This window comes from Neovison vison, chromosome 4, assembly GCF_020171115.1.
Source record: "Neovison vison isolate M4711 chromosome 4, ASM_NN_V1, whole genome shotgun sequence".
Taxonomy (NCBI): Eukaryota; Metazoa; Chordata; class Mammalia; order Carnivora; family Mustelidae; genus Neogale; species Neogale vison.
Window position 1 is genome coordinate 45,942,944 of NC_058094.1, and position 26,265 is coordinate 45,969,208.

At 36.2% G+C, this 26,265-nt stretch overlaps 1 protein-coding gene across 3 annotated transcripts in view; it reads right to left on the reverse strand.

The window, feature by feature from the left end:
- Nucleotides 1-224: 224 nt before the first annotated feature.
- DECR1 (2,4-dienoyl-CoA reductase 1) overlaps nt 225-26,265 on the reverse strand; it is a 43,807-nt gene continuing 17,766 nt past the window's right edge. For all 3 annotated transcript variants that reach the window (XM_044245347.1, XM_044245348.1, XM_044245349.1), the window contains 9 exons: nt 25,311-25,513; nt 20,771-20,828; nt 20,559-20,645; nt 19,440-19,587; nt 5,184-5,283; nt 3,522-3,594; nt 1,337-1,483; nt 785-847; nt 225-685 (listed from right to left, as the gene is read on the reverse strand). In XM_044245347.1, coding sequence (XP_044101282.1) covers nt 626-685; nt 785-847; nt 1,337-1,483; nt 3,522-3,594; nt 5,184-5,283; nt 19,440-19,587; nt 20,559-20,645; nt 20,771-20,828; nt 25,311-25,513 — 939 coding nt within the window. In that variant the 3' untranslated portion in view covers nt 225-625. The remainder of the gene's footprint in view (nt 686-784; nt 848-1,336; nt 1,484-3,521; nt 3,595-5,183; nt 5,284-19,439; nt 19,588-20,558; nt 20,646-20,770; nt 20,829-25,310; nt 25,514-26,265) is intronic.

A 26,265-nucleotide genomic window follows, 5' to 3' on the forward strand; every position in this document is an offset into this window, starting at 1 on the left:
CATCCACAAATAATTATTTATAGGTCTCTCTACCCTTCTAGATAATGTTTCAAGAAGGCAAAGGCTGTAGATGGTTCATGTTGTATCCTCAGTACCAAATAAAATGGCAGACTGTAAGACAGGTCCTGGAAAAAGTTTGTTTGAATTAATATTGAACTATCTAAAGAAGATAATTCACAAATCCAGTGAAAAGGAAATCTAATGGAAAGGCAGAGTCCAATAAATCAGAGTCCATTAAATTTATTGTATACCATCACTTTCTTTTTTTAAGGCCCCATCATCACAGGCATGGTTAATACATAACTCAAATGCTGCTTCGACCATTAAGATTCTCCTGATTTTTCCAGGCTATAATATCTGTTTCATTCACTGCACTTCCAAGCATTTTACCTCTACCATAGCCTTCTCTTACTTGCCTTTTTATTAATTATTAAAAAAAATTCTAGAGGGAAAATATCCCATCTTACATATCTGTTAATGTACAATATCTACCTACCACTGGCCTGGCACATGATATACACTCAGTCCTGGTTTGTTGATTAACAATTTATTAGACTTGAAAATAATTCAAAATATCATAAACTATAGCATTTCCCTTATAACCAAGATGAAGGCAAGAGTGGTCTTAGGAGCCTTTTGTCTTCCTGATGAGTCCTTCTATTCTGTCCCACTCCTCGTTGGTAACCTAACACAAACAGAAAAAGGCAATTTTATGTGGTTCTTGCATATTTTTAAAGCTTGGTATCTTAGCTGCTAATATATTATATTCACAAAATGGCATTACCTTCCTCAGACTGTTGAATTCCCCTGAAATAAATACTTCCTCTCCACCATCAAATCTAATGACCTGAAAAAAAATAACAAAAACTCTGAAACTAACTCCTTTTGAAAGTTTCTGAGTTAGCCATTTTCCCATCTTAATTGGATGTAACATCTCCTTGGAACTTTCAATCAAAACCCAAAGTCTGAAGACAAAAGTCATGATTAAACCCAATCTGATTTACTAATTTTAGAACCTCTTTCCCCCATCTCAACAATTTCAAATTCTACCCAATATTAAAGATCACCTTAAAGACATATCTACCAGAGTAATTGGCATGTAATAAAATTAATTTATCAATGAACAAACTCCATAGGCAAAACACCTATATTAATATTTTAATATTATCTACAGCTAAATAAATATTTTCTTTTCTAACTTAATTTTATTTTTTCAGTGTTCCAAGATTCACTGTTTTTAAGTCACATTTATATTCAATATTGTCAGGAGGTTCCACAATATGCCTTCCCACCCCAAATACACCACCCCAAAAAGTCAAGAGAAAACAATACTTACTGCCCCATTAATCCAAGAAGCATAATCACTGCAAAGGTAAGCAGCAAGATTTGCAAGTTCTTCTACAGTTCCTAGCCGACCACAAGGAATTCTAGCAATCATCTCCTTCTCAAATGTTCCCATTGGGTCAAGACGACTAAAGGCACCCTTAGAAATTGAGAAAATAGTTTTGCTGCATTAAAAAGAATTTAAGAACTAGTCTGCACAAAATGGAATATTACGATGGGAGCCTGTTTATACCGCAGGCCTTGCAAACAACAAAGAATTTTGTCAAATTCTTCCAAAGTCACTTCAGCTCAAAACAGGTCATTTTATCTAATACTGGCCTATAAATATCACCAGAAAATAGAACCTTTTTACCCCCATCTATAAAATGAGGAGGAAAACTGTTGTAAGCATCAAATGAGAAAATGTATATCAAAGTACTCTGAAATCTGTACAAGCTTAGTGTGGGGGATGCCATGGTACTGTGTTTGATTGAATAATCACAGAAGAGTGACTCAAGTGGGAAACCTTTAAAAGGAAATTCCTTTTCTTCTTTCTTCTCAAAATAACTGGAAAGGAAGAAAACAAGTATGTAGGAATATTAAACTGAAGTAGCTCCTAGAGGGAAAAAACCCTGTAACTAAATTTGCCAACCAATGTCTGACTTCTACTAATGATGCAAAAGTGCAGACCAAGATGAAGTATGCATGGGCAGTGATTTTTTTAAAAAGAAGATTGAATTTCTCTGTATCAGTGCCTGGAAGTCTAGGTGAGAGTTTTCTTCAATAAAACCAGTGAGAGACAGAGCAAAGTTGCTCTCAGGAGGCTCCTTGTGAGCCCTCCAGCCCTTTTGCTGTCCCTGGGCAGGTATAACCCAGCAGAGGCAAAGGGCAGCAATGGGTCCCAATTTGGGCTCTGTAGGGATTGCTGTGGAGTTTCTATACTTTGTTTTCTTTTCATCTGTTTAAAGCTACATACTTGTTCCTTGTGTACAACTGATACTTCTACTGCTACACTGTAAACTCCTTGATTGCAAATCCTCTGTCACAAATGTTTGGTATCTTGCTCAGTACCTTTGCACATAGTAGTCACTCAAATATATTTTAAGTAAATAAATAAAATGCAGGTGACCTTTCCTAGGGGTTGAGGTCCTAAAAAGATGCTTCTGTGACTCCAGGTTTCTCTTCAAAGAGTATTCAGCACAGGGCTGCCCTGAATTATGTGTTTCAATGTATGCTTTTGAGTTGTTTTTCCATTAATTGTATTAGATTCTTTATTACTAGAGTGTCAAACATGATAATCAAGTTTCATTCACTCAACTAGTTCTTCTTTCTATTTTCTACCCTTTGAATAACTAAATAAACTATGCAGCCATGTCCATATTGACATTTAGTACCCAGAACTACCTATAATCCAAATTGCTCCTTAATACTGTTTTCTAATGTATTTATACAACCAGAACAAGCTATCATACTTCACATAGGCCTTTGGAGCTACAGGTCAGTTGGGATTGTAAATTCTTGCTTTACACAGAAACGAAGAGTGAGAGTGAAGTTATCTGGGGCAATGTGAGAGAACACAGAACCTGTGGGCCTTCTGGCCGTAACCGCATTAGTAGTCATTGTGAGTCGCAATGAATATCTGTAAGCATTTTTTATTATAGAAGAAATGCCTGTCATCAGAAAGATTTGTAATCAGAGAGACATGGGAGTTATATGACATACATAATGGAGTGTTTACAAATGAAAGGCACAGACATGAGTCAAAGAAAATGCTACCTATAGAAAGACCAAGCCTCTATGATAACTTCCCAGAACATCTCTTAAAATAAAAATATACTTACACTTCCATGAACTAAAAAAGAGATGTCAATCAAAGTTAAGAGTCCATAAAATATGGTGAGGATTAAGAAATATAGGTTAATATCAGATTACTGAAGCAAATCAGACGAAATACGAAAATGGATGGCATAAAAGATCCCAGATTAAGATGTTGAAACAGTTCTTATCAAGAAGTTACACAGCTGTTGTATTCCTGTCCACCTCCTTATTTATATTGGATAATGGCAAACCCCTCTTCCCTACCACCACGGCTCCAAAGTCAGGCATCTCTGACAAGTCCTGCATACAACAATCAGAATATTCCTATCAATGTTTCATTCCTTAATCATACAGGAGATAATAGGCAAACTAAAACTTACTTTTGTTTTTATAGGCCCTGGTTGAATCACATTAAATCGCAGTCCGTATTTACCCCATTCAGCTGCAAGAGACCTAAAAATTTAAAATATTTTAATATTCTAAAATATTATACTATATGTTAAAAATAATAATCCAGACTCACTGCATGTTTACTATATGCCAGGGACCACAACCCCAACAAGTAGGTACTATTATCATTCCTCATGTTACAGACAAGGAAACTGAGGCATAGAGAGATTAAATCACTTGCTCTGAGTCATATGGCTAGTGAAAACCTCAAGCGGTCTACCTCCAGGTTTGTGCCTTTAATCACTCCACTATAATATCTACCATTTGCATTTTAGTGTTCTTAATCACAATGCTGTACTACCTACTCCTTATATTTAGAACTAAGTCCAATATCAAAATACATTATTAGAGTAAGTATCATAATTCAGCATAAAGAGGTGAGAGAATCATGACCCTCCGCCACACTTTCTGGAATTCAGTGCAACATGTACTACTTATATATAGTACATTGAATTATAATGTTTACAACATCATGAGTACTTTTAAGGAAGAGATGGATTACATAGTTATAAAATATTAACCACATCCATGTTTAATGAGGCTTTAATACAATTGCTGCACTACACTCAAAGGGAAATAGGAATCTAACAAAATCTTACTAAATGTCATGAAGCAAAACATAATAATAGCAAACATGGAAACTTGAAGCAATCTGTTTTAAAAGCCTACTTGATAGTTCTAACTTTCACTTTCTAAACTCATTCTACGACTTTACAGTTATATGTACATCTCTGTGTATATATACTGAGTCTAGCTTTAAAAAATGACTTAAGGTAATGACTTTTAAAATATACAATGCAAATGAGGAAGATAAAATCGTTGAAAGGAAAGAGAGACAGAAAAAAGAAGGAACCAAGGAAGGAGAAAGGAATCGAAAAATGGGTAAGGAAAGATTAAAAAAAAACCCAAGAAAGGAGCTAATACCTAAATGTTTTGTGGCATTCTATACAATCACAATAGGTTGGTCACAAATTTGCAACCACTCTTTCCAAGAAGCCCTAATCAATTACACACTTTGCAGAGCCCATAAGGGAAAGGCAAGTTAATTTCTCAGGAAAAGCACAATTGTGCTTGATTAAAAAAAAAAAAATCAGAAAAGCATTTCTTTCAAGAAGACTTCTAAAATGAAAAATGTGTAATACAGCAACACAATACGATACGGTGTCCTTGCAATAGATACAAAGAGATAAGTCTTATGAAACTATAAGATATCAGTTAATACATTCTGACAAGATCACCTCAGAGGCCAATTCAGCAAAACTCATTCGACAGGATAGGGGGCAAGTGCTCCAACTACAATCTGCTAGGCCAATTCAGCAAAACTCATTCGACAGGATAGGGGGCAAGTGCTCCAACTACAATCTGCTAATCTATCTTAGTCCACAGGTGAATTTTAGAGAATGGGTGGACTGCACCTCTTTCAGGCAAATCATACATCAAAACTGCTTCTGAGTGACGCTTTTGACAGAATTCACGACCATACCTCCCCGTGGCATGTGCTTGTAGTGCACCTTCTCCAAACTGCTAGGGAAGTAGCAACTCCGTGTCTTAACAGAATTATGAGCTGATGGGATTAACATAGTCGTACTCACTTGCTCATGGCTTCCACTCCTGCTTTGGCAGAAGCACTTGGTACTACAAAACCTGACCCACTTTCAGCATAGATGGTTGTAATAGAAAGAAATACTGCTCCTGAAATTTGAAAAGGATATAGTAATTAACAATACAGCTAAGTCATTTCACATCAAGAAAACATGATTTAAAAGACTGGGATCTGATTCAAGAGGACATAACAAAAATGTAGCATCTTTTAAACTTCAGTAGCCCTAAATTAATGACAAAGTAATCTAATGGAATTGCTACAACTTGCTAGTACTCTTGCTGTCATGCAAGATGACCCAGTCTGTGCTTACTGGAAATTCTATGGCAGGTGAGTCACGACGGTGACCCAAAACTCAGAGGCATGGCCGTATAACCCCCTGCATAATTAGCTGGATGGGCTTTCCATTAACTAAGCACCCACTTAAATAAGAAGAAATCAGGGACACTTGGGTGGCTCAGTTGGTTAAGCATCTGCCTTCAGCTCAGCTCATGATCCCAGGGTCCTGGGGTTGAGCCCCTTGTCAGTCTCCCTGTTCAGCAGAAAGCATGCTTCTCCCTCTCCCTCTGTTGCTCCCCTCACTTGTGTTCACTCACTCTAACAAATAAATAAAAATCTTTTTAAAAAATTAGAGCAAACAGAATCAAAACTATATTAGCAAGGACTTGACTTCCGGTCATGAGGGACTTGCCCTCTCCCTGTAAATAGCAAGAAAACTGTATAAGATACATAATTACATGATACAACTATTTTCGGATACTGTATAGCAAGCAGGGAAATACAAGGACTCCTGAGAGAAGACAAATGAAATGAGCCCTAAGGTCACCCCAGATTTTTGCCTAAAGGTACTATATGTGTATATACATATGTATATACACATACACAATGTACTGTACAATATACTATGGTGTGTACTACAAATATACACATTATACACACACACACACACACGAAATGTACACTAAACAGGAGGAGAAGTACAAGTAAAACATAGCATTCTCACTGAGTTGAGGAAACAGATTTCAGAGTTTGGGGAGACTGAGGAAGTTGGAATTTGTAAGGAGAGTTCTCCCAAGGAGGGAAGGATACAGAGACAGAGTTCCATAAATCTGCATAGTATCTCCTCGAGTCTTTGGCCAAAATCAAGCTAGAATGTTTAGGGGGAGATTTCATTAGACCAGGCAAAGAACCATCAGACAGCTGTACGCTAAGCAGTTCCTAGAGCTCACGTGGACGGGGAGATAAGTGAGTTCTAGGCAGCTTCACTGAACATCTAGGATTTTCAGTGGAGAATTCAGAAAGGCCATGCCTTATTAGGAGAGCTAAATTAGCTCAAAAATAAAGGCTACTCTAGATGTACCCAAATAAAGCTAAAAATGAACACTGAAATGCTCAAGCTGATCTAATGACTTTTGCTGGACACCCTATTTTCCTATTTTACAGATGTTTAATCCTCAACCCAGAGCAAGGAAGTGACTTGGTCAAGGTCAGCAGCTGTACAACTAGTAAATAGTAGACTCAATGTTCAGGCCTAGACATCTTTATACTATTCTACCTCTGTTGGTTATGGGAACTAAAATTGTTTATTATTTTAGTTTTCATAACTTGGATTGAAACTAGATTTTAGAACATTTGAGTCTTTTGAAACTGGACATAATCTTACATTCTATTATTTTTAATGACAATGTGATTTTTTTAAAAGAAGATTTTATTTTTAGATAATTTCTACACCCAGAGTGGTGCTTGAACTTAACGGGGACATCAAGAGTCTCATGCTCCACCGACTCTGCCTCTAGACTGTGACTTTTAGTGTTTCCTTGTTATTATTTTCTCCCATTTTGAAGTAATGAAGCCACTTGCAGCTTGCAATCTGGGATGACAGAGTTCGTTTCTCTTACGAAGGCCCCATCACCAGGGGTGGTGTGATCCCGCACATCCCCAAGTCTCTCTGATTGGAAAGAAGGGGCAGCAGAGACCCTTAGAGCACTGTTTTAACTAATCCCCTTCCTCCCTGTAATTGCACTGTAACTGGGACAGAAGAAATAATGGGGAGTGTGGAATTTTTGTAAGAGGCAAACAGAAAAGCATAGACAATGAGTGTGGGCATATAAAAGACTCTTGTACATTCTTAGGCTCAAAGTTTGATAAAGTACCTTTCCATGTGGCAGCACTTAATGTCAATTTGCTAGGTTTCTCTGTGTGTTTTATACAAAAATGGAATTGATAAACCATTTTCTAACAAAAAAATAAAATGACAAGCTGTTGCTCCCTTTCTTCATTTACCTGACCACAAATAACAGATTCATTTCTGCTTGTCTGCACTGGGATGTTAGAAATTTGTCATTTCCATACTTCTTCTGTAAGAAGCTATTCTAGTTTAAAGAATTGGCCTTGGGATACCTGGGTGGCTCAGTCAGTTAAGTGTCTGCCTGTGGCTCAGGTCATGATCCCCAGGTCCTGGGATCAAATCCTGCATCAGGCTCCTTGCTTAGTGGGGAGCCTTCTTCTCCCTCTGCCTGCTGCTCCCCCTGCTTGTGCTCTTTCTTTCTCTGACAAATATATAAAATCTTTAAAAAATAAAAACATTAAAAAATTAAAGAATTGGCCTTTCTGCAAAAAGAAAAATGTATCAATAACTAACCCTGGGAATCTGAGAATTTTTTATTTTTTAGTTTTTAGTTAATTTTTTTTTTTTTTTAAGAATTACTCATTTATTTCAGAGAGTGTGCATGAGTGGGGCAGGGGCAGAAGCAGAGAGAGAGAAATGCTCAAGCAAACTCCATGGAGTTTGGAGTCGGGCATGGAGCCCGACATGGGGCTTTGTCCCAGGATCATGACCGGAGCCAAAATCAAGAGTCAGAGAGTTAACCAGTTGAGACACGCAGGCACTCCACCACTGTTCACTCTTTAAAGTCCAGCTGTATTGTTCTACGATGCAGCATTAACCCAATTAGGATAGTACAGTAGAATTTTACCTCTTCCTTACATTCAGGGGCAGCACTGTCTCATTCTAAGCAGTGGGCAACCCAGCTCTTCAAGGCTGAGAAAATAACACCTAAAGGGAGAAAGAGGAGGACAGTATCTTTCATCTTCAGTTTCTGAATTATATAAAATGATTTAATTCTTCCTCTCCCACACCTGAATAAAATTTGTTAAATCTGAATCAGAAGTTAGAGTACTTTCTACTGCAGCATTTGCTTTATGTAAGTAAGTATCACTTTTTAAAGTAGTTTTTATGGTTTTGCTCTAAGGGTGACACAGTTAGCATCTGCTGTCAATGTTCCTTAATTGTGTATATGATTGTTCTATATCCCTCCTTTTCCACAGAGTTATTTTGGAAGAAAAGTATTTTCAGAACTCTGAAAGAGGAAGAGTTTGATATACAAAAGGAGTTGCCATAATGATCAACCATTCTTATTTCTCATACTCTCAGAATGGTACTCCTGCCCCATCTTTTTACCCCTCATGTTGGCCAGGATATGCTGAGTTTTGTTACTACTTTGGAAAATGCAGAGGGGAAGAGAGACTAACTATTTTTGGAGGAGGAATAAAATGTCTCTGAATATTCTTCAAACTATTTTTATTATCTTTCAAACTTGTATCCTTAAAATTTCTTAAAGTATGTACTGCTTTATAAAATATATAGTTTCATCCTTTTGCAAATATTAAACTTGTAATATTTTTTAGTGTAGCAGATAAGTAAGAAATAGAAAATCACTGATTTCTTGGCAGCTAAAGATTATTATTTTAAACTTTCATTTATTCATTCAATTTATTGAGAATCTATTGTGTCCCAAGCACTGTTGATTATTGTAAGTTTTGTGTCTTTTTTAATGTAGTTTTATACAGTGAGTTATTTTCAAAAGCAGTTTGGAAAACAAAAAATTTAAATATTTACTGATACATTTACTATTTCTAACAGCCATCATTCCACCTGAATATTTGAGTTTCTATTTAGTATCATTTTTATTTTGCCTGAAGAACATTTTTCAATATTTCTTGTAGTACACATCTGCTGGCATTGAATTCTTACAGCTTTTGTTTGTCAGAAAATCCTGCTTTTATTTTTGAGAATATTTTGCTGTGTACTGAACTCAGGGCTAATAGGTTTTTGGTTTTTTTTTCCTCTTTCAGCACCTTCAAGTATCATTTTATTGTTCTCTAGCTAACATTGTTTTCTGATGATGTCAGTGAATATTTCTATTAACTATTCCCTTTTTATATATTGTTCTCTGTTTCCTCTGATTGCTATTAAGATTTTCTCTTTTGGATGCCTGGCTGGCTCAGTTGGTAGAATAGGTGATTCTTGATCTCAGGCTTATAAGTTCAAGCCCTACTTTGAGTGTAGAGATTACTTAAAATAACATGTTGTTGAAAAAGGAAATTTTCTCTTTATCATTAGTTTTGAGTGACTGATTATGATATGCCCTGGTATGGTTTTCTTTGTATTTATCCTGCTTAGGATTTGTTTAGCGCCCTGGATCTACAGATTGTAGTTTTTGCCAAATAGGGAAAATTTTCAGTCTTTGTTTCTCCAACTGATATTTCTGCCCCTTCCATCTTTATATTATCTTCATAATACATCAAAGTAAGATATATATGGTTGCTACAAGAAATTTTAACAAATGAAGTTTAAATGTTCCATCAAACTAGCAAGATAACTCTAGCAAACAGTAATTTTTAAAAGGATACTAACACTACCCTAATAAAGTCCAACTGATGACCAGAAATGTTTTTAAAATTCTTTAAATGTCCCCACTATTCTAAGGAAGGCATGGACACAATACACAGAAAGATACTCATATGGTCCTACTCTACTTTAAAATCTAAACAGCACTTAACTTGCACTCATACTACTGAAAGATAGGAAAGCCATATTCTACTCCTGCTCTACGATTCCTTCCTTGTCAAGCAAGGAGCACGGCTTCCATACTACTTGATTTTGTCAAAATGCCTGGTCATCTTCTCTTCTAGTAGTGAAGCTGACAGACAAAACCTGAAAGAAGTATTAAATATGCCCTCAACTTCTCTTGTTTTTGTGGGTCTCAAAAATGTTTCATTTCATAAACAAAGCATCACCTTTGTGCTTAGTAATGAGTTAGGAATTCGTGGAGAGAGGACTGGAGACAGGGCTGAAAGGGTTTGCACATGGGATAGGAGTCGTGTATCTTGTTCGGTAAAAGCATTTCCGAACAATTATATTGTATAATTTAATTGTATAATTAAATATACAATTATATGGATGGGACAAGAGTTACAGGGAATAACAACAAATGCAGCATGTGTATTTTGAAATGCAAAGGTATCCGTAATGGCCTTTGAAAGGGCTTCTTTCATTGAGTTGTGCAACTACAGCTGGGCATGAAGATTCCATGCGGCTTAGGGATAAACAGCCAAACAAGGGGTGGTTATGGAAGGGGTGAGACTGCACAGGCTGAGGGCACCGGATGGTGGAGAGGGAAGGAAAAGGAACTGGCCAAGGACAGTATCAATGGATTAGAAATAAAAATATTTTAAAATTTATTTCTGTGTTTCCAGTTCACACACTAGTCTAAGACAGCAAGATCATTAAAAACCTTGGGATTTCTGATAATTTATTAAAACTTAGCATATGAAACGCATAAAATATTTTACCTAGTTCACATAGTCTACTATGTCTCCTATCTATTGACCAAAAGGATGCTCTCTTTTCTTATTCTTTCTTCAGTTAGTGAATTGGTTCAATTTATTCTTCCTCTAACAAGGCTGCTGGTAAGATTACCTCAGGAATACTTCCAATGACATCCATCTAACCACAATTTCCTTTGGACACATTTTTTTTTTTAAAGATTTTATTTATTTATTTGACAGACAGAGATCACAAGTAGGCAGAGAGGCAGGCAGAAAAAGAGAGAGGAGGAAGCAGGCTCTCTGCGGAGCAGACAGCCCAATGCGGGGCTCTATCCCAGGACCCTGGGATCATGACCTGAGCCGAAGGCAGAGGCTTTAACCCACTGAGCCACCCAGGCACCCCTGGACACATTTCTTAAGTTACTTTCCTCTTTCCCCTCATTTTATGTGATTAATCTGCCTAAACAGTGACCTTTCACTCCCTCCCTTTCCCCCATAAAGGCTTCACATGGTTCAAGCTGTCCTGGACTGCTTCTGACTATTCCCAACGCTTAGACACCCACCAAATTCTTCATATTATCTAGGCTACCATATGTTTATTCACAGGCATGAAGAAGCACATGTGCATTGGCAAGGCAATTTATATTTTTCATGAAGCTTTTGTAGCTATCAGTTTGTTTTATTACTAAACCTTGGAGAAGTAATTAATTATACAATCTGTTTTACAGATGAGAAAGCTGAGTAAAGGTAAAAATATCAGGACTCCCTAAGTGTCCAAGTATCAGAGTAAACTAGATGACTATGACTTAAACTGAACTACAGTTCTTCTTTTTTCTCACTAGACTTTAAAAATGTCAATTGTAGGGGCACCTGGGTGACTCACTCAGTTAAGCATCTGACTCTCAATGTTGGCACGGATCATTACCTCAGGGTCCTGAGACTGAGCCCTATGTAGGGCTCCTTGCTGAGCATGATTCTCTCTCTCCCTCTCCTTCCACCTGCACTTCCCCCACCTCCCGCAGCTTGTGTGCTCTATCTCTTTAAAAAAAAAAAAAAAAGTCAATTGTCAATTCTGACAATGATAGTTGATGCTTAGTAGGTATTTAACAAACCACAGTTTCTTAACTGTAGAACTGAGAATTTAAAACATCTACCTCATATATTAAAAAAAGACTAACTCTGAGCCACCTGTAACTATACAGGAATAAGGTAAGTCGTATCTTACAGAGTAACTGCAAACATTAAGTGAGTTGATAAATCTTTAGCATTTAGAACAAAACCCAATACAGAATAAGCATTCAATAAATGTTTGGTATTTAAAAAAAGGAAGGAAAGATGGAAGGAGGAAAGGAGAGGAGAAAGAGAAAGGAAGAAAATCAAAACATTTCCATATAAATAATGTTTTGTTTTTTGCTTGTTCAGTATTCTAACACCTGTTCAGTCATCTATCTTTATTTAATAATTATAGAAGTTGCAGTAATGACTACAGAATGCTGATATGATCTCATGTGGGAGGAATTCTTGCTTCTTGGTATGAAGTAATCCACGTGTTACCTAAGCTAGTCCAAAATCAAGTATAATATCTGGGTAGTCTATCCTATAATAAAATTTAATAAAAATTTGTTTTATTGAGATAGAATACAAACATGTTTTTTAAAGACAACCATGGATAGGTGGCCAATTTTTTCACTTGGATGTCAAGTCATTTAAGATTCTGATAAACAGCCAAATAGGACATATATCATGCCATGTTGAACGCTCTTCTGATATGCTTTTGACAGAGGCCTAAGAGACGGTTTTGGGTGTAGGTTAAACATGGTATCAATTTCAAAAGGTAGGGCTGTAGCCAGCACATCATATCATGTTCACAAAAAACAGAGCTGAGAATGCCAGAGCAGGTAGGGAGGAGGAAGCAACATCTGCATATAAATTCACCTCAAATATGTGGCTCATCCCCAAACTGAACCAGCACTGTCACAGCTCTAAGAAACGCAATTAAGAGTAATATCTGGAAGCTGAAAATTTTAGCAAAACAAAATCTAGCAATATACAAATAGACAATATATCATAACTAAGCAAGATTTTTATTCATAATGCAATGTTGGTTTGAAATTCAAAAATTAATCAATGGAATTTACCATACTACCGGGTTTTTAAAAATCGGCATCTCAATAAAGATAGAAGATTTGACCAATTTAATGCCTATTCATAGTTTTTTTTTAAACTGTCAGTAAACGAGATATAGAAGCAAATTTCCGCAACTGATAAAGAGCATTTATGAAAACCTACAGGTAAACTCTTAATTAATGATGACTAAATGAGTGCTTTGCTTTTGCTATCAAGAGGAAACATTTGCTTTCACCACTCCTATTCAACATTGTCCTATTTAACATTGGAAGTCCCAGATGGTAACTTAAGGCAAGAAAAGGAAATACAGATTAGAAAAGGAAGACAGAAAAATTGTCTTTTTTCACAAACAATTATCGAATATAGAAAATCCTAAAGAGTCTACTGAAAAAGGTATAAGAACTATTAAGTAATTTTAGCAAGCTCACAAAAAAAGGCTAATATACAAAAACAAACCCACTGTGTTTCTAAATACTAGAAGTAAAAAATTTTTAAAATGAGAATATCATTTAAAATAGCACCAAAAATATACAATTATTTGGCAGAAATTTAACAAAATTTATATAAGACCTTACACACTAAAAATAGCAAAACATTGCTGACAGAAGTTAAAGACCTAAACAAATGGAAAGACACTGCATGCTGAAGGACTGAAAGATAATATTGTCAAAATGTGACTACTCCCCAATATAATCTATAGATTTACCACAACCCTCTTCAAAATTTCAGTAGACTCTCTTGTAAAAATTATTGAATTCTAAATTTATAATGAAAATGCTATAAACAGGGGTCCCTGGGTGGCTCAGTCATTAAGCATCTTCCTTTGGCTCAGGTCGTGACTCACAATACCTGATGTCAAGCTAACATAGGATAGATGTATGTATTACAGAGCTAGGTCATCAAATAATGATAGATGTATCAGTTGAACAGAATAGAGAGCTCAGAAATTGACCTACGTTTATATCACCAACTGATTTTCCATGAAAGGACCAAAGTATTTCACTGAGGAAAGGATGGGCAGTTAGAGGCAAAAAATCACTTACACTGTTGTCTCATACCAAATGCAAACATTAAATCCTAATGGATAACCTAAATGTAACAATGAAAACTATAAAAGTTCCAGAAGAAAACAACAGAGAAATTAATTATTACTTTGGGTTAAGGAAAGATGTCTTAGGATTCAAAAAGCATGAGTCATAAAAGAATAATTTCATTAAGTTGAACAACATCAAAATTAAAAATGTTTCATCTTCAGAAGACATTGTTAAGAACATGAAAGACAAATCATAGACTGAGAAAAGGTATTTGCAAAACATGTATCTGATAAAAGATTTATATTCAGAATATGGAAAATAACTTTTTGATCCAATACCAAGAAGACAAACAACCTAACAAGAAAATGGACAAAAGATTAGAACAGACACTTCAAAGAATTTATACAACTGATGAATAATCACATAAAAAGATGCTCAACTTCATTAGTCACTAGGGAAACATAAGGGGATATTACAAATGAGGGACCACTACACAAACTAAGGAAGGCCAAAATGTAATAGAACCAATCCGATGTGGGCTAGAATGTGGCACAAATGCATCTTATAAATTGCTGTTGGGAATGCAAACTCCTAGAGCCAATTTGGAAAACAGTTGGGTAGATTTGTCAAAATGTAGTTTCTTCTACTCACTAAAAGACAGTGATAAGGAAATGAAAAGACAAGCAGCAGATTGGGAGAAAATATTCTAAATATATGCTATATCTGACAAAATATACAGTCCAGACTAGACAAATAATTTCTAAAAATTAGTAATAAAAAAGACAAATAACCACATAAAAATGTATTAAAAAATAAGATAGTGGGGATGCCTGAGTAAGTCAGTTGGTTAAGCAAGCAACTTTTTTTTTTTTTAAGATTTTATTTATTTATTTGACAGACAGAGATCACAAGTAGGCAGAGAGGCAGGCAGAGAGAGGAGGAAGCAGGCTCCCTGCTGAGCAGAGAGCCCAATGTGGGGCTCAATCCCAGAACTCTGGGATCATGACCTGAGCTGAAGGCAGTGGCTTTAACCCACTGAGCCACCCAGGCGCCCGAAGCATCCGACTCTTGATTTTGCCTCCGGTCATGGTCTCAGGGTCATGAGATTGAGCACCTTGTTGGCTCCACACTCAGCATGGAGTCTGCTTAAGATTCTCTCTCCTTCTGCCTTGCCCTGCCCCTTTCTCATGCTTTCTCTCTCTCAAGAAAATAATAATATTAGTTGTTGTTATTATTATATATTTATAAAAATATATACATATATATGTATATATAGTGAGGAGTAAGTAGAAGATAGCAAGAGGGAACCTTTGGTGGCAGTGGAAATGTTCTATGTCTTGGTTGGGGCAATGGTTACCTAAATGTGTAAGTTTAGCAAAACTTTGATCTGAATATATAAAATTTTTGGATCTCACTATATATAAATTTTATCTCAATTTTAGCAAACTAAAATTAATACATTCAAGTTATGTTATGCATTGATTTACTCTTTTCTTTAAGAAGCTTATAATAATCTTGATTTCATACTGTTTGCATCCTGGTATATGAAAGTACTTTGTAAATTAAAAAATACCATAGTGGTATAAAGTATTATTAGTGCTACCTCAATAAAGTATTTTTTATTAATTATTTTTATTAACATATAATGTATTATTTGCCCCAGGGGTACAGGTCTGTGAATCGTCAGGCTTACACACTTCAAAGCACCCACCATATCACATCCTCCCCAATGCCCATAACCCATCCACCTTCACCATAACCCCCCTCTCCCCAGTGACCCTCAGTTTGTTTTGTGAGATTAAGAGTTTCTTATGGTTTTTCTCCCTCCCAATCCCATCTTGTTTCATTTTTTCCTTTGCTACCCCTCAAACCCCCCACTCCGTCTCTCAAATTCCTCCTATCAGGGAGATCGTATGATATTTGTCTGATAAAGTATTTCTTATGTGTCCTGGGGCACCTGGATGCCTCATTCAGTTAGGCGTCTGACTTTTGATTTCAGCTTGGACCGTGATCCTGGGATTGAACCACAAGTCATGTTCCATGCTCCATAGGGAGTCTGCCTGACATTCTCTCCCTTCTTCTTCCTCTTCCCCACCCATGCTCGCTCTCTCTTTCTCTAAAATAATAAATAAATAAATCTTTTAAAAAACAAAAAACAAAACTTACATGTCCTAAAATCATCTCTTGAGAGTTTTAAGAGGTATCTCTTGTTTCTAGTGTCTAGGGTTTGATGGAGAAATTTAGTATTTATTCTATCCTTGTGGCTAGATTTAAATAAAACCCCATATTAGTCTCTCTTTTGATCTCTTCTCAATGCAAGTTCTCTGATTCTTCAATAAAATTAGGTCTTCTTTTTCATACTGTTCACTAATTTTTACATTGATACAAGACATCCTAAGATGAATGGACCTCTGCATAATATTTTCAATATCCTTCCCAATAAGGATCAGCCACATATTTATTGACTTTTGTGATTATTTTTTTTTCCAATTTATTTATTTTCAGAAAAACAGTATTCATTATTTTTTCACCACACCCAGTGCTCCATGCAAGCTGTGCCCTCTATAATACCCACCACCTGGTACCCCAACCTCCCACCCCCCCACCACTTCAAACCCCTCAGATTGTTTTTCAGATTCCATAGTCTCTCATGGTTCATCTCCCCTTCCAATTTACCCCAAAGCACATACCCTCCCCAATGTCCATAACCCTACCCCCCTTCTCCCAACCCCCCTCCCCCCAGCAACCCACAGTTTGTTTCGTGAGATTAAGAGTCACTTATGGTTTGTCTCCCTCCCTATCCCATCTTGTTTCATTGACTTTTGTGATTATAAAAGCACATTGTGCTAATGTCTTTAAGAGTTTCCTAAATCTTTTATTTGTTCATAATTACTAATTTTTATCAATGCTACTTAAAACATAGTTTAATAATGTCCTTCTAATTCTTAGCTTCTCTAGCTATGGCCACTATTCTCTTCATCCTCAATCATCTGCTATCCCCTCTTTGAGTGTATGTCATCAACAACTCCTGCAAGCAAATGTCTATCTTTCAGTTGCGGTTACCCTTATCTTCTGTAGTCTGACTTCCCTCGATATCTTACCTTGACTGATCTCTTAAACTCCAGACCAACAAACATACTTCTGACCACAGATTACCACAGATTGCCTGCCCCCTGAACTGACTTCTTTGACCTACTTCAGAGATCATTAGCACCTGAATTTCTTAACTCTTGCTCTAATACCAGAACAGACCCTGTGCACTATACTCTCCAGAGCCCAGTGGCATAAGTCCTTCAAACTCTGTCAGGTTATGGCATCAATAACTGACAGGAATCTTGGAAGAATAAAAACTGGCTTCCATTTTTTAAAAAGTCTTAGCTAATATATTTTTAATGAAGCCCATAGAATTTTAATCCAATGTGATGAATAAAAATAGATCATATTCTGTTAAAATGAAAGACAATAATGAGAAAAGGGAGAGTCAGACAGAAATCAAGAGTCAGCAGAAGGAATAGAAAGAGAATGAGGCAGAGGAACACAAAGAGGAGAAGGACCAAGCAAAATAGGGAATCAAGAGTGAAGAGCTGACAGAGAGAGACAGAGAAAGAAATAGAGAAATAAGTAACAGATAAGGAGAGAGAAAATCAGACAGTGACAGGCAGAGAGAGAAGAAAAACAGAGTCAGGGATCCTTGGACAAAAAGGAAGAGAGAAGAGCCCATTCTTCTCTGTCTCTCTTCCCAATCATCCATCTCTTCTGGAAAACAACAACAACAAAAACCAACCACAAACAAATAAGCAAAAACTCACAAAATTAAAAACAAACAAACAAACAAAAAATCATGGACACTCCAAATGGAATTGATATTCACTTTGCTGTAGTGGGAATGAGTGACCTGGGACTTCGATTTTAATGAGTGCATGGAGAAAGGATGGAAGTTATACAGACACCGAAACATCTAGCACCTCTCTAATAGCCTTCTGCCTGTTCTATATCCTTTTTCCAGTTGGCTTGAGAACTATCCACACAGTAAAGAAGAAGAAATTGATAGGGCACCTGGGTAGCTCACTCAGTTAAGCCTCTTCCTTCAGCTCAGGTCATGATCTCAGGGTCCTAGGATCAAGTCCTGCATTGGGCTCCCAGCTCAGTGAAAAGTCTGCTTCTCCCCTTCCCTCTGTCTGCTGCTCCCCTTGCTTGTGCTCTCTCTCTAATAAATAAATAAAATCTTTTTTAAAAACTAAAAAAAAAGAGAAGAAATTGAATCTAATGAGGCAAAAACTTCTGAACCAGAGGACAGAAACTGGCCAGCTCCATGCCTTCTCTTCTCCCCTCAAAACCCAAAGGACATCCTTCAAGGAAAACAAGGACTCTTCCTTCTGTTCCTTGCTCAGAATACTTTCCACCCTGAGAAATAACCCTATCTTTTAAGTCCAAACCCATCCCACTTGTTCAGGGACAGAGTTTCATTCACCTCTATCATTCGGGCATACCGCACAGGACCTGCTACACAAAAGTTATAAGTAAGTGTCCCTTAAGTGAACAAATATACACTAATTCTAGACTTGTAAGTATATACACACAAACATATATGTTTACGCACAAACATATATATATTTACTGCTTATATTATATGAACTTTTATAAGATTTGTACACAATACTAAACAAAAATGTTCTAGTAATTTCCCTCTCAGCAGTGTTCTCAACCACACTGATGTCATCATCATCCAAACTATTCACTCAGCATAAACTCTCTCATCTAATCAGAAAGGCCTGCTGATTTTATCTGCTAAGTGTCTCCTAATTTATCCCTCACATAATGCAGCTACATGCCAAAAGAAAAGTTGGAATGGTCTCCCTACTCTTTTCTATCCCCACATTGTTGCCAGTATCCTTTTTAATCAAGTCACATTCTTCATGAAACACCTTCAAGAGAAATCCATAAGGAAATAACTCCCCATTTCCTTCAGAATTAAAATCCAACTTTCTACTTTGGTGTTGGGAATATTCCCAATTACACCCAACCCACCTACCAATAGTCATTTCCTACCATTCTCCCTCTGCATCTCTAACCACATCAAATTTGTCAACAATCCCTAAACCCTCATTTTTCTCTTCCATCAAGCCTCTTTCATGGACATTTACATTTACTCCCCACCCTCCTTCCACCCCCACTTCTCCACATCTAGATATGGGAAAACTCAGCTCAAATTCCATCTTGTTCCTCAACCTCATACTCATCCTTAGGCAGAATTAGTCATTCCTGTCTCTGGGTTTCCAATATATATGAAGTAAGTATTTATTATAGCTCATATCATAGCATGTGGTAATTATTTAAGTAATTTCTTCTCCATTAGACCATGAGCTGTACAGCTATCAACACTGCCTTATTGATGTTTGAAAATATCCCAGGACTTATCACACAGAACCTGTGTGTAGTAGGAACCTAATAAATACATGAAAAATTAATAAACATACCTTTCTGTGCTTTAATTAGTTGTTTTCCAATTTCTAGTGTCACATAGGCAGTACCATTTAGAACTATGTCAGTTATGGTCTTCCAAGCATTAGGAGAGAGTCTTTCAGTGGGAGAAATAAAATTCCCTGCCGCATTGTTTATCACAATCTAATAAATGAATAAGGCAAGTGACACAAATTTTTAGATAAGGAATAACATTTTCCCTGAAGAGTTTTTACTTCTGAAACTTATTATTCCAAATAATACAATAAAGCTAAAGCTGATAGTCTGCTATAAAATAATACCATCAGATTTGGTTTGGTTTTACTTTTTTTGAGCCTGTGAAAATCTCCTGTGTTATTTACCAAATTTCAGAATCCTAATCCCTGTCAGTAGCAGGGTAGAATCTATCATTACGAAAACAAATACAGATAAGCATATCTACCATCTGTCTATACTGTATTTCAAGGAATCTCAAAATGTCGTTCAATTTCTGGTGATATTTTGGCTTAATTTACCCAATGAAATTCTTGGTTGATAACATGTTTCTTCATTATCAATAAAGATTCTACCTAGTTCTATTAGCAGATCAATATTATTGGTCTGTCTGAAAATACCTTTAACTTAGAACAGTGCTCTGAGACTACCAGAGGAAATGACTTCTTTCTGATACATGAACCAAAAAACAGCAAAATACCCATGCACATCTCGAGTCTTAAAAAGAAAAATTTGGAGTATCTTGTAGATTTCTTTACTTGAATCACTCTCCTCTACTGATAGAGATAATCAAAAGTTATTAGGAAAGGCAAAGAGCATGAATCATTTAAACTAGATATTGTGCTCTTGGATAACTGCTCTTCTTACTTCATGATCTTATTAAAGAAAGTGAAATCAAGTTTGACTGCAAACGCATTTTTAAAGTATTTCCGAAAGGCAATGGTGTAGCAGTTCACCTAATCTGTTCCCTGCTCTGACCAGAGCTGGATCTTTCCTAGGGACAGAAAATAGGTGCTTCTCAACACAGCATTTGCTCACATCAGTATTTTATTTCCTTAGTGCATCCTCAGCACATCTTGGTGGGTGTCATCAATGTCAAAGGCCCCATCAATGGTCAAAGGCCTCATCACCATTACACTTACATCAGGATGTCCTGCAACTTTGATCAATTCTGATACAGTGTTTTGCACCATTTCAGGATTCCTCACATCACACTGAAGCGCATGAACCTGAAAAATATCAGAGAGAAAAAGGAATCCTCAATTTTTTAGACTTCTTAAACCAAAAACATGAATAAGTTACTTAAGCATGTTTTAATTCCTAAATCTAAATTAAATAACTCTTTTTAATATACCTTATTTCCAGTCTGAGAAGAAATTTGTTCTGCAGTCTCTTTTAAAACATCAATCTTCCTAGAAATAAACACATGGTACTTCGCATGAGTTCTGAAATGACTTCATATTATTTTTTTTAATTCCATAAATTAAAAAACAAAGAGCATCTATAGCTTAAACAGAGGCAATCCTGACAAAATACAAAAGCTGTATCTACAAACAAGTCAGTTTGAATGAATTCACTTTCTACAAGTTAAATTAGTACAATTTTTGTATATCTAATACTCAATTACTGAATTATTTACTTTTAAACTAGTTGTTTTATATCTACACACATATTTAAACTTATTTCTGTAATACAAAAATACTGATTCAAAGGGGTACATGCACCCTGATGTTTATAGCAGCATTATCAACAATAGCCAAATTATGGAAAGAGCCCAAATGTCCATCAACTGATGATAGATAAAGAAAATGCAGTGTGTGTATACACACACACACACACATATATTTATATGGATAAAGAATGGATAGATAGATAGATAGATACGTATATGAATGGATAAAGAAGGAGTGTCTTGATGGAATATTACTCAGCCATCAAAAAAGAATTAAATCTTACCATTTGCAGCAGTGTGGATGGAGCTAGAGAGTATTATGCTAAGGGAAGTAAGTCAGTCAAAGAAAGACAAATACCATATGAATTCACTCATGTTGAATTTAAGCAACAAAACAGATGAATATAGGGGAGGGGAAAAAAGAAAGAGGGAGGCAAATCATAAGAGACCCTTAACTATAGAGAACAAACTAAGGGTCACTGGAGGGGAAGTGGTTGGGGAATGGGCTAGATGGGTGACGGGCAGTAAGGAGAGCACTTGTGATGATTACTGGGTGTTATACATAAGTAATGGATCACTAAATTTTATTCCACAAACTAATATTATGCTATATGTTAGCTAACTAGAATTTAAATGAAACTTGAAACATGACAAAAATAAAACAAATAAAATTATTTCACTAACTACAATAATTTCTGTTCCCTTGCCCAAGCCTGCTTTAGAAAGAAAACATACTCATGATATAATGTAAACTTCTACTATACAAAATCTGTTATGTATAAAATTTGTTAGATTTTAGACCAAATTTAAGAATATAAAAGCATCTTTTCCTTCAAGTACTATTGAACTGTATGGTTATTCAGGTAAAAGCAAAATCATGGATAATTCAGGAATGATCTTCCTCTTGATGGGAAAGAGGAAACATTGCTTATTTTCTCCCAGCTCATCCATGTTTTATATGTTTGTTTGTTTTTTGAGTTGACCCTTTATGATATTTCACCAGAACTTGAATATGTGCTAAATCACATCAGCAAAGACCTGGCATACATAATATTTTGTGTGAGAGTGTATGTCAAGGAAACATTTCAGTTCTCTCATCTGCTTTCATATTACCATATTCACACAGAACACTTCACTTCTAACACTGTGGCTGAGGCTGTGGATTTTCCCTCACCAGGCAACTCTGCAACACCAGCTGGGTGTCCTGTAGTTTCACTCAGCTTTGACCTGTCTGCCTTGATATGGCATCTGATCCCACAGGTTAAGGGCTCAGTCATGTGAGACTGTTTCCATCACATTCAGGTGCCAGTCACAAGTAGGAGGGGCCCAGGTTACCCACAACTTCTCTACAACTTGGCTACAAATCAGAGGTTCCTTCAACTCCTCCTCTGGTTCAACTGAGTGGCTCACAGAACTCTGGGAAACATTTGTTTTCATTTACAATTTATGAAAGGTATGATAAAGGATACAGATGAACAGTCAGATGCAGAGACACAAAGGGCACAGTCTGGGAGGGTCCCAAGCACAGGAATGTCTATTCCTGTGGAGCTGGGTTTCATCTCCCTCCTGGTATCTGGATATGTTTACTCACCTGGAAGTTTCCTGAAACCCCTGCTATGAGGATTTTTATGGAGGCTTCCTTACATAGATGTGTTCTGCTTTCAGCCCCCTCCCCTCTCTGGGGGAATGTAGGGGTTGGGGTGGGGGTGCCGAAGATTCTAAATTCTAATCATGGTGCGGTCTTCCTGGTGATGTGTCCTCACTGAGGAGCCATCTGGGAGCCCACCCAGAGTTGTGTTATTAGAACAAAATATTAAACTCAAAGTGGATGAAAGACCTCAATGTGAGATAGGAATTCTTGCCAGTTTTCTTAAGGGGATTCTTTCTCTCTGCTATCCCTCAAGATTCTGTCCTTGCCTCCCTTCCTGACTGCACTGTCCTATTGGGCAATCTTGCCTATTGGGCAGGTGGAATGGACCAGCAGGGTCAAAATGCACAGCTTCTAGAAGACAAAGGGATACTCCAGTCTGCTCTCAGGACTTTGGAGTCTTTGTGTTTTTGGTGCTGGCGAAAGGAAATGAGAGAGGAGAGCAGACAAGAAAGAATGCTAAGTCATTAGAGAGAACTGGTGGGATAAAATACAGGCATGATGAGTAGAATGAGTTTAAAAACCATTGGGTAATTTTTTTTTAATACTCAGTAAGAATATTTTTAACAAAGCGAACTATTTAGTTTTGAAGTATTCATTCTTATCATCATTTGAGTTTTAAGATAGGATTACATTACATGATTGTCAACATTATTTGTCACCATAACTTTTTTTTTTTAATTTCGGATAGGAATTTTAATAAGATAGCATTTTATTTCAGTAGACATTTAAGTTAAAATTTAAATGTACATATGTTCTTTCCCACATATTATCCAAAGGCTACAAATTAGAGTGGAAGAATAAGGAGAATCAAGATACTTGTTTTAAAGTTCTTTTTACATTGTTTTGAAAATATTGTCTTCCTCATTTATTTCCATCATTTACCATGTTAACAAAATCTACAAACCTGTACTTGGTAAGTACTGATTGGGCTGGGTATAGAGGATGTCCACAGGGAAGCTGTCCGTTCTCTTTCAAACTGAACTTTGTTTATTTTTAAGCAAAATAGTCACTTTATTCTTATATTTAATGGTAACTTTATTGTAAGAGGTTTAAAGTTTCCTAATAAATGATTTTACTTATTTGTAAAAAAAAAAAAAAAAAAAGAATATAAAAGCATCATATGTATTGTTTCATACTCTTGAAAGAAACATGAAAAATAAACCATAAACATATATTATGTAGTATTACAAAGAAAATAATATATTAGGGGTGCCTGGGTGGCTCAGTGGGTTAAAGCCTCTGTCTTCGGGTCAGGTCATGATCCCAGAGTCCTGGAATCAAGCCCCGCATAGGGCTCTCCGCTCCATGGGGAGCCTGCTTCCTCCTCTCTCCGCCTGCCTCTGTGCCTGCTTGTGATCTCTGTCTGCCAAATAAATAAAATCTTAAAAAAAAAAAATTTAATTATTTGTAAAAACATAATATTTTTAAAAAATGTTCTTGCCAATTTGCATTAAAGGAAATATCTGAAAGAAATTCCTTTGGCCCTTTGTAATTTACATAATGACTTGTCATTCAGATTCTTATTCAGCCTATGTAAAAATCTGACACTGTTCAAAATAGGAAGAAGGTGTAGATTTTTTTGACCAGTCTCTGAAGTTGTAGACTTACACAGTTACAGGATCCCAGGATAGGCCTAAATAAGAAAATTCCATCTATATGGCCTTATCCTTCCTACATTTATCACAATAGATGTTTTGAAACATCTGCCCATCTTATAGAGAATGGAAGGATTATATCCATTATCCTAATACAACGTTAATTATCCCTTGAAGCGGTAACTATAATCACTCCTACTGAAAGCAGCCTCAATACAGTGCTTTTTAACTTAAGCTTCAGGTACAAGAAAAAAAATTCTATCACTGAATTTGAGAAATGTATATACCATGAGTTCCATAATCAATCATTACTGATCTTCCTCAATCTAACAATGGGGTTACATCCCTGGTAAACCCACTTTAAGTTGAAAATACCATAATGTGAAAATGTATTTAATATACCTAAGCTACTCAACATCATGGCTTCATCTGGCCTACCTTAAATTAGCCTATAGTTGGGAAAAATCATCTGACACAAAGCCTGTTTTATAATAAAGTGTTGAATCTTTCATGTAAACTTACTGAATACCACACTGAAAGTGAAAAACAGAAGGGCTGTATGTGTATAAAATGATTGTGTTCTTGGTTGTTCACTCTCACAACTGAGCGGCGGCTCACTGGAAGTTGCACTTCACTGCCGGCATCAAGAAAGAGCATCTTACTGCATATTATCAGCCTGGGAAAGGTTCCAAATCCAAAATTTCAAGTACAATTTCTACTCAATGTGTATCACTTCCACACCATTGTGAAGTCGAAAAATCCTAAACTGAATCAATGGAAATCATGGTCCATCTGTATTTCTATCATTACAAATTATAACTGGTTTTTCCAAGGAGATTTATTTAAATAATCTAAAGGATATGCCATAGAAAATTAAGACGAAAAACAAAACTCTCACAAATAGTGTTTTCAATATCATGGCACAGAACTGTTCTATAATAGGCTCTTGCCAGACAACTCGCTGAGCAAGACTTACCGGCTGGCTATCACACACTGAGCTCCCAGGCTGGACAGAAGAGTGGTCATTCCTTTACCAAGGCCTGTACCTCCCCCAGTAAGAAACGCCACTTTTCCTTGAAAACTATTAGGTGGTAGCATGGCTTTTTGAAGGGGTTTGAAGAATTTAGACTGAAAAGCTTCATTGTTTTGATACAGTATTTTTGTTCCATAACTGAAAAACTGAAAGGGAAAAAAAAGATTAATTAAAATTTTCAAAAATGCATTTCCACAAAATAGATGATTTTCAAAAAACTTATCTTGAATTTACTATTAATCAAATTCTTGGGTTAACAAACCCACTGTAAACATATTGGTATTGTATTTAATCAATTATGATTCTTTTTTTACTGAAATGTTAAGCAACATAGTGGAATGGTTAAAAGCAGGGGCTTTGGAGCAAGACTACAAAGGACAGAATTTTCCCATTAGTTGCATAACCTTCAGCAAGTGATTCAACCTCTTTGTTCCTCAGTTTCTTCTATAAATGGAGACAATAACAGAACCTAACTCAAAGGATATTGTAAGCATCACATGAGTAAATACAAGTAAAATACCAAGACCATTGTTTAGTTTATACCAAGCACTTTATAAATGCTAGTATTATTATTTACAAGGGTTCTGCTTAAATTTAACTTTAAAAAGCACTAACATAGCAAGGAAACAGTCAATAAAACTAAAAGGCAGCCTACGTAACAGAAGAAGATATCTGCAAATGTCTTATAAGATAACAGGCTAGTATACAAAAAATCCAAAATCTATCAAGAACTTATGAAATTCAACACCCAAAAAAAGAAAAAATCAAGAAATGGGTAGAAGACATGAATAGGTATTTCTCCAAAGAAGACAAACAAATGGCTAACAGACACATGAAAAAGTGCTCAACATCACTCCACATCAAGAAAATACAAATCAAAACCATAATGAGATACCAC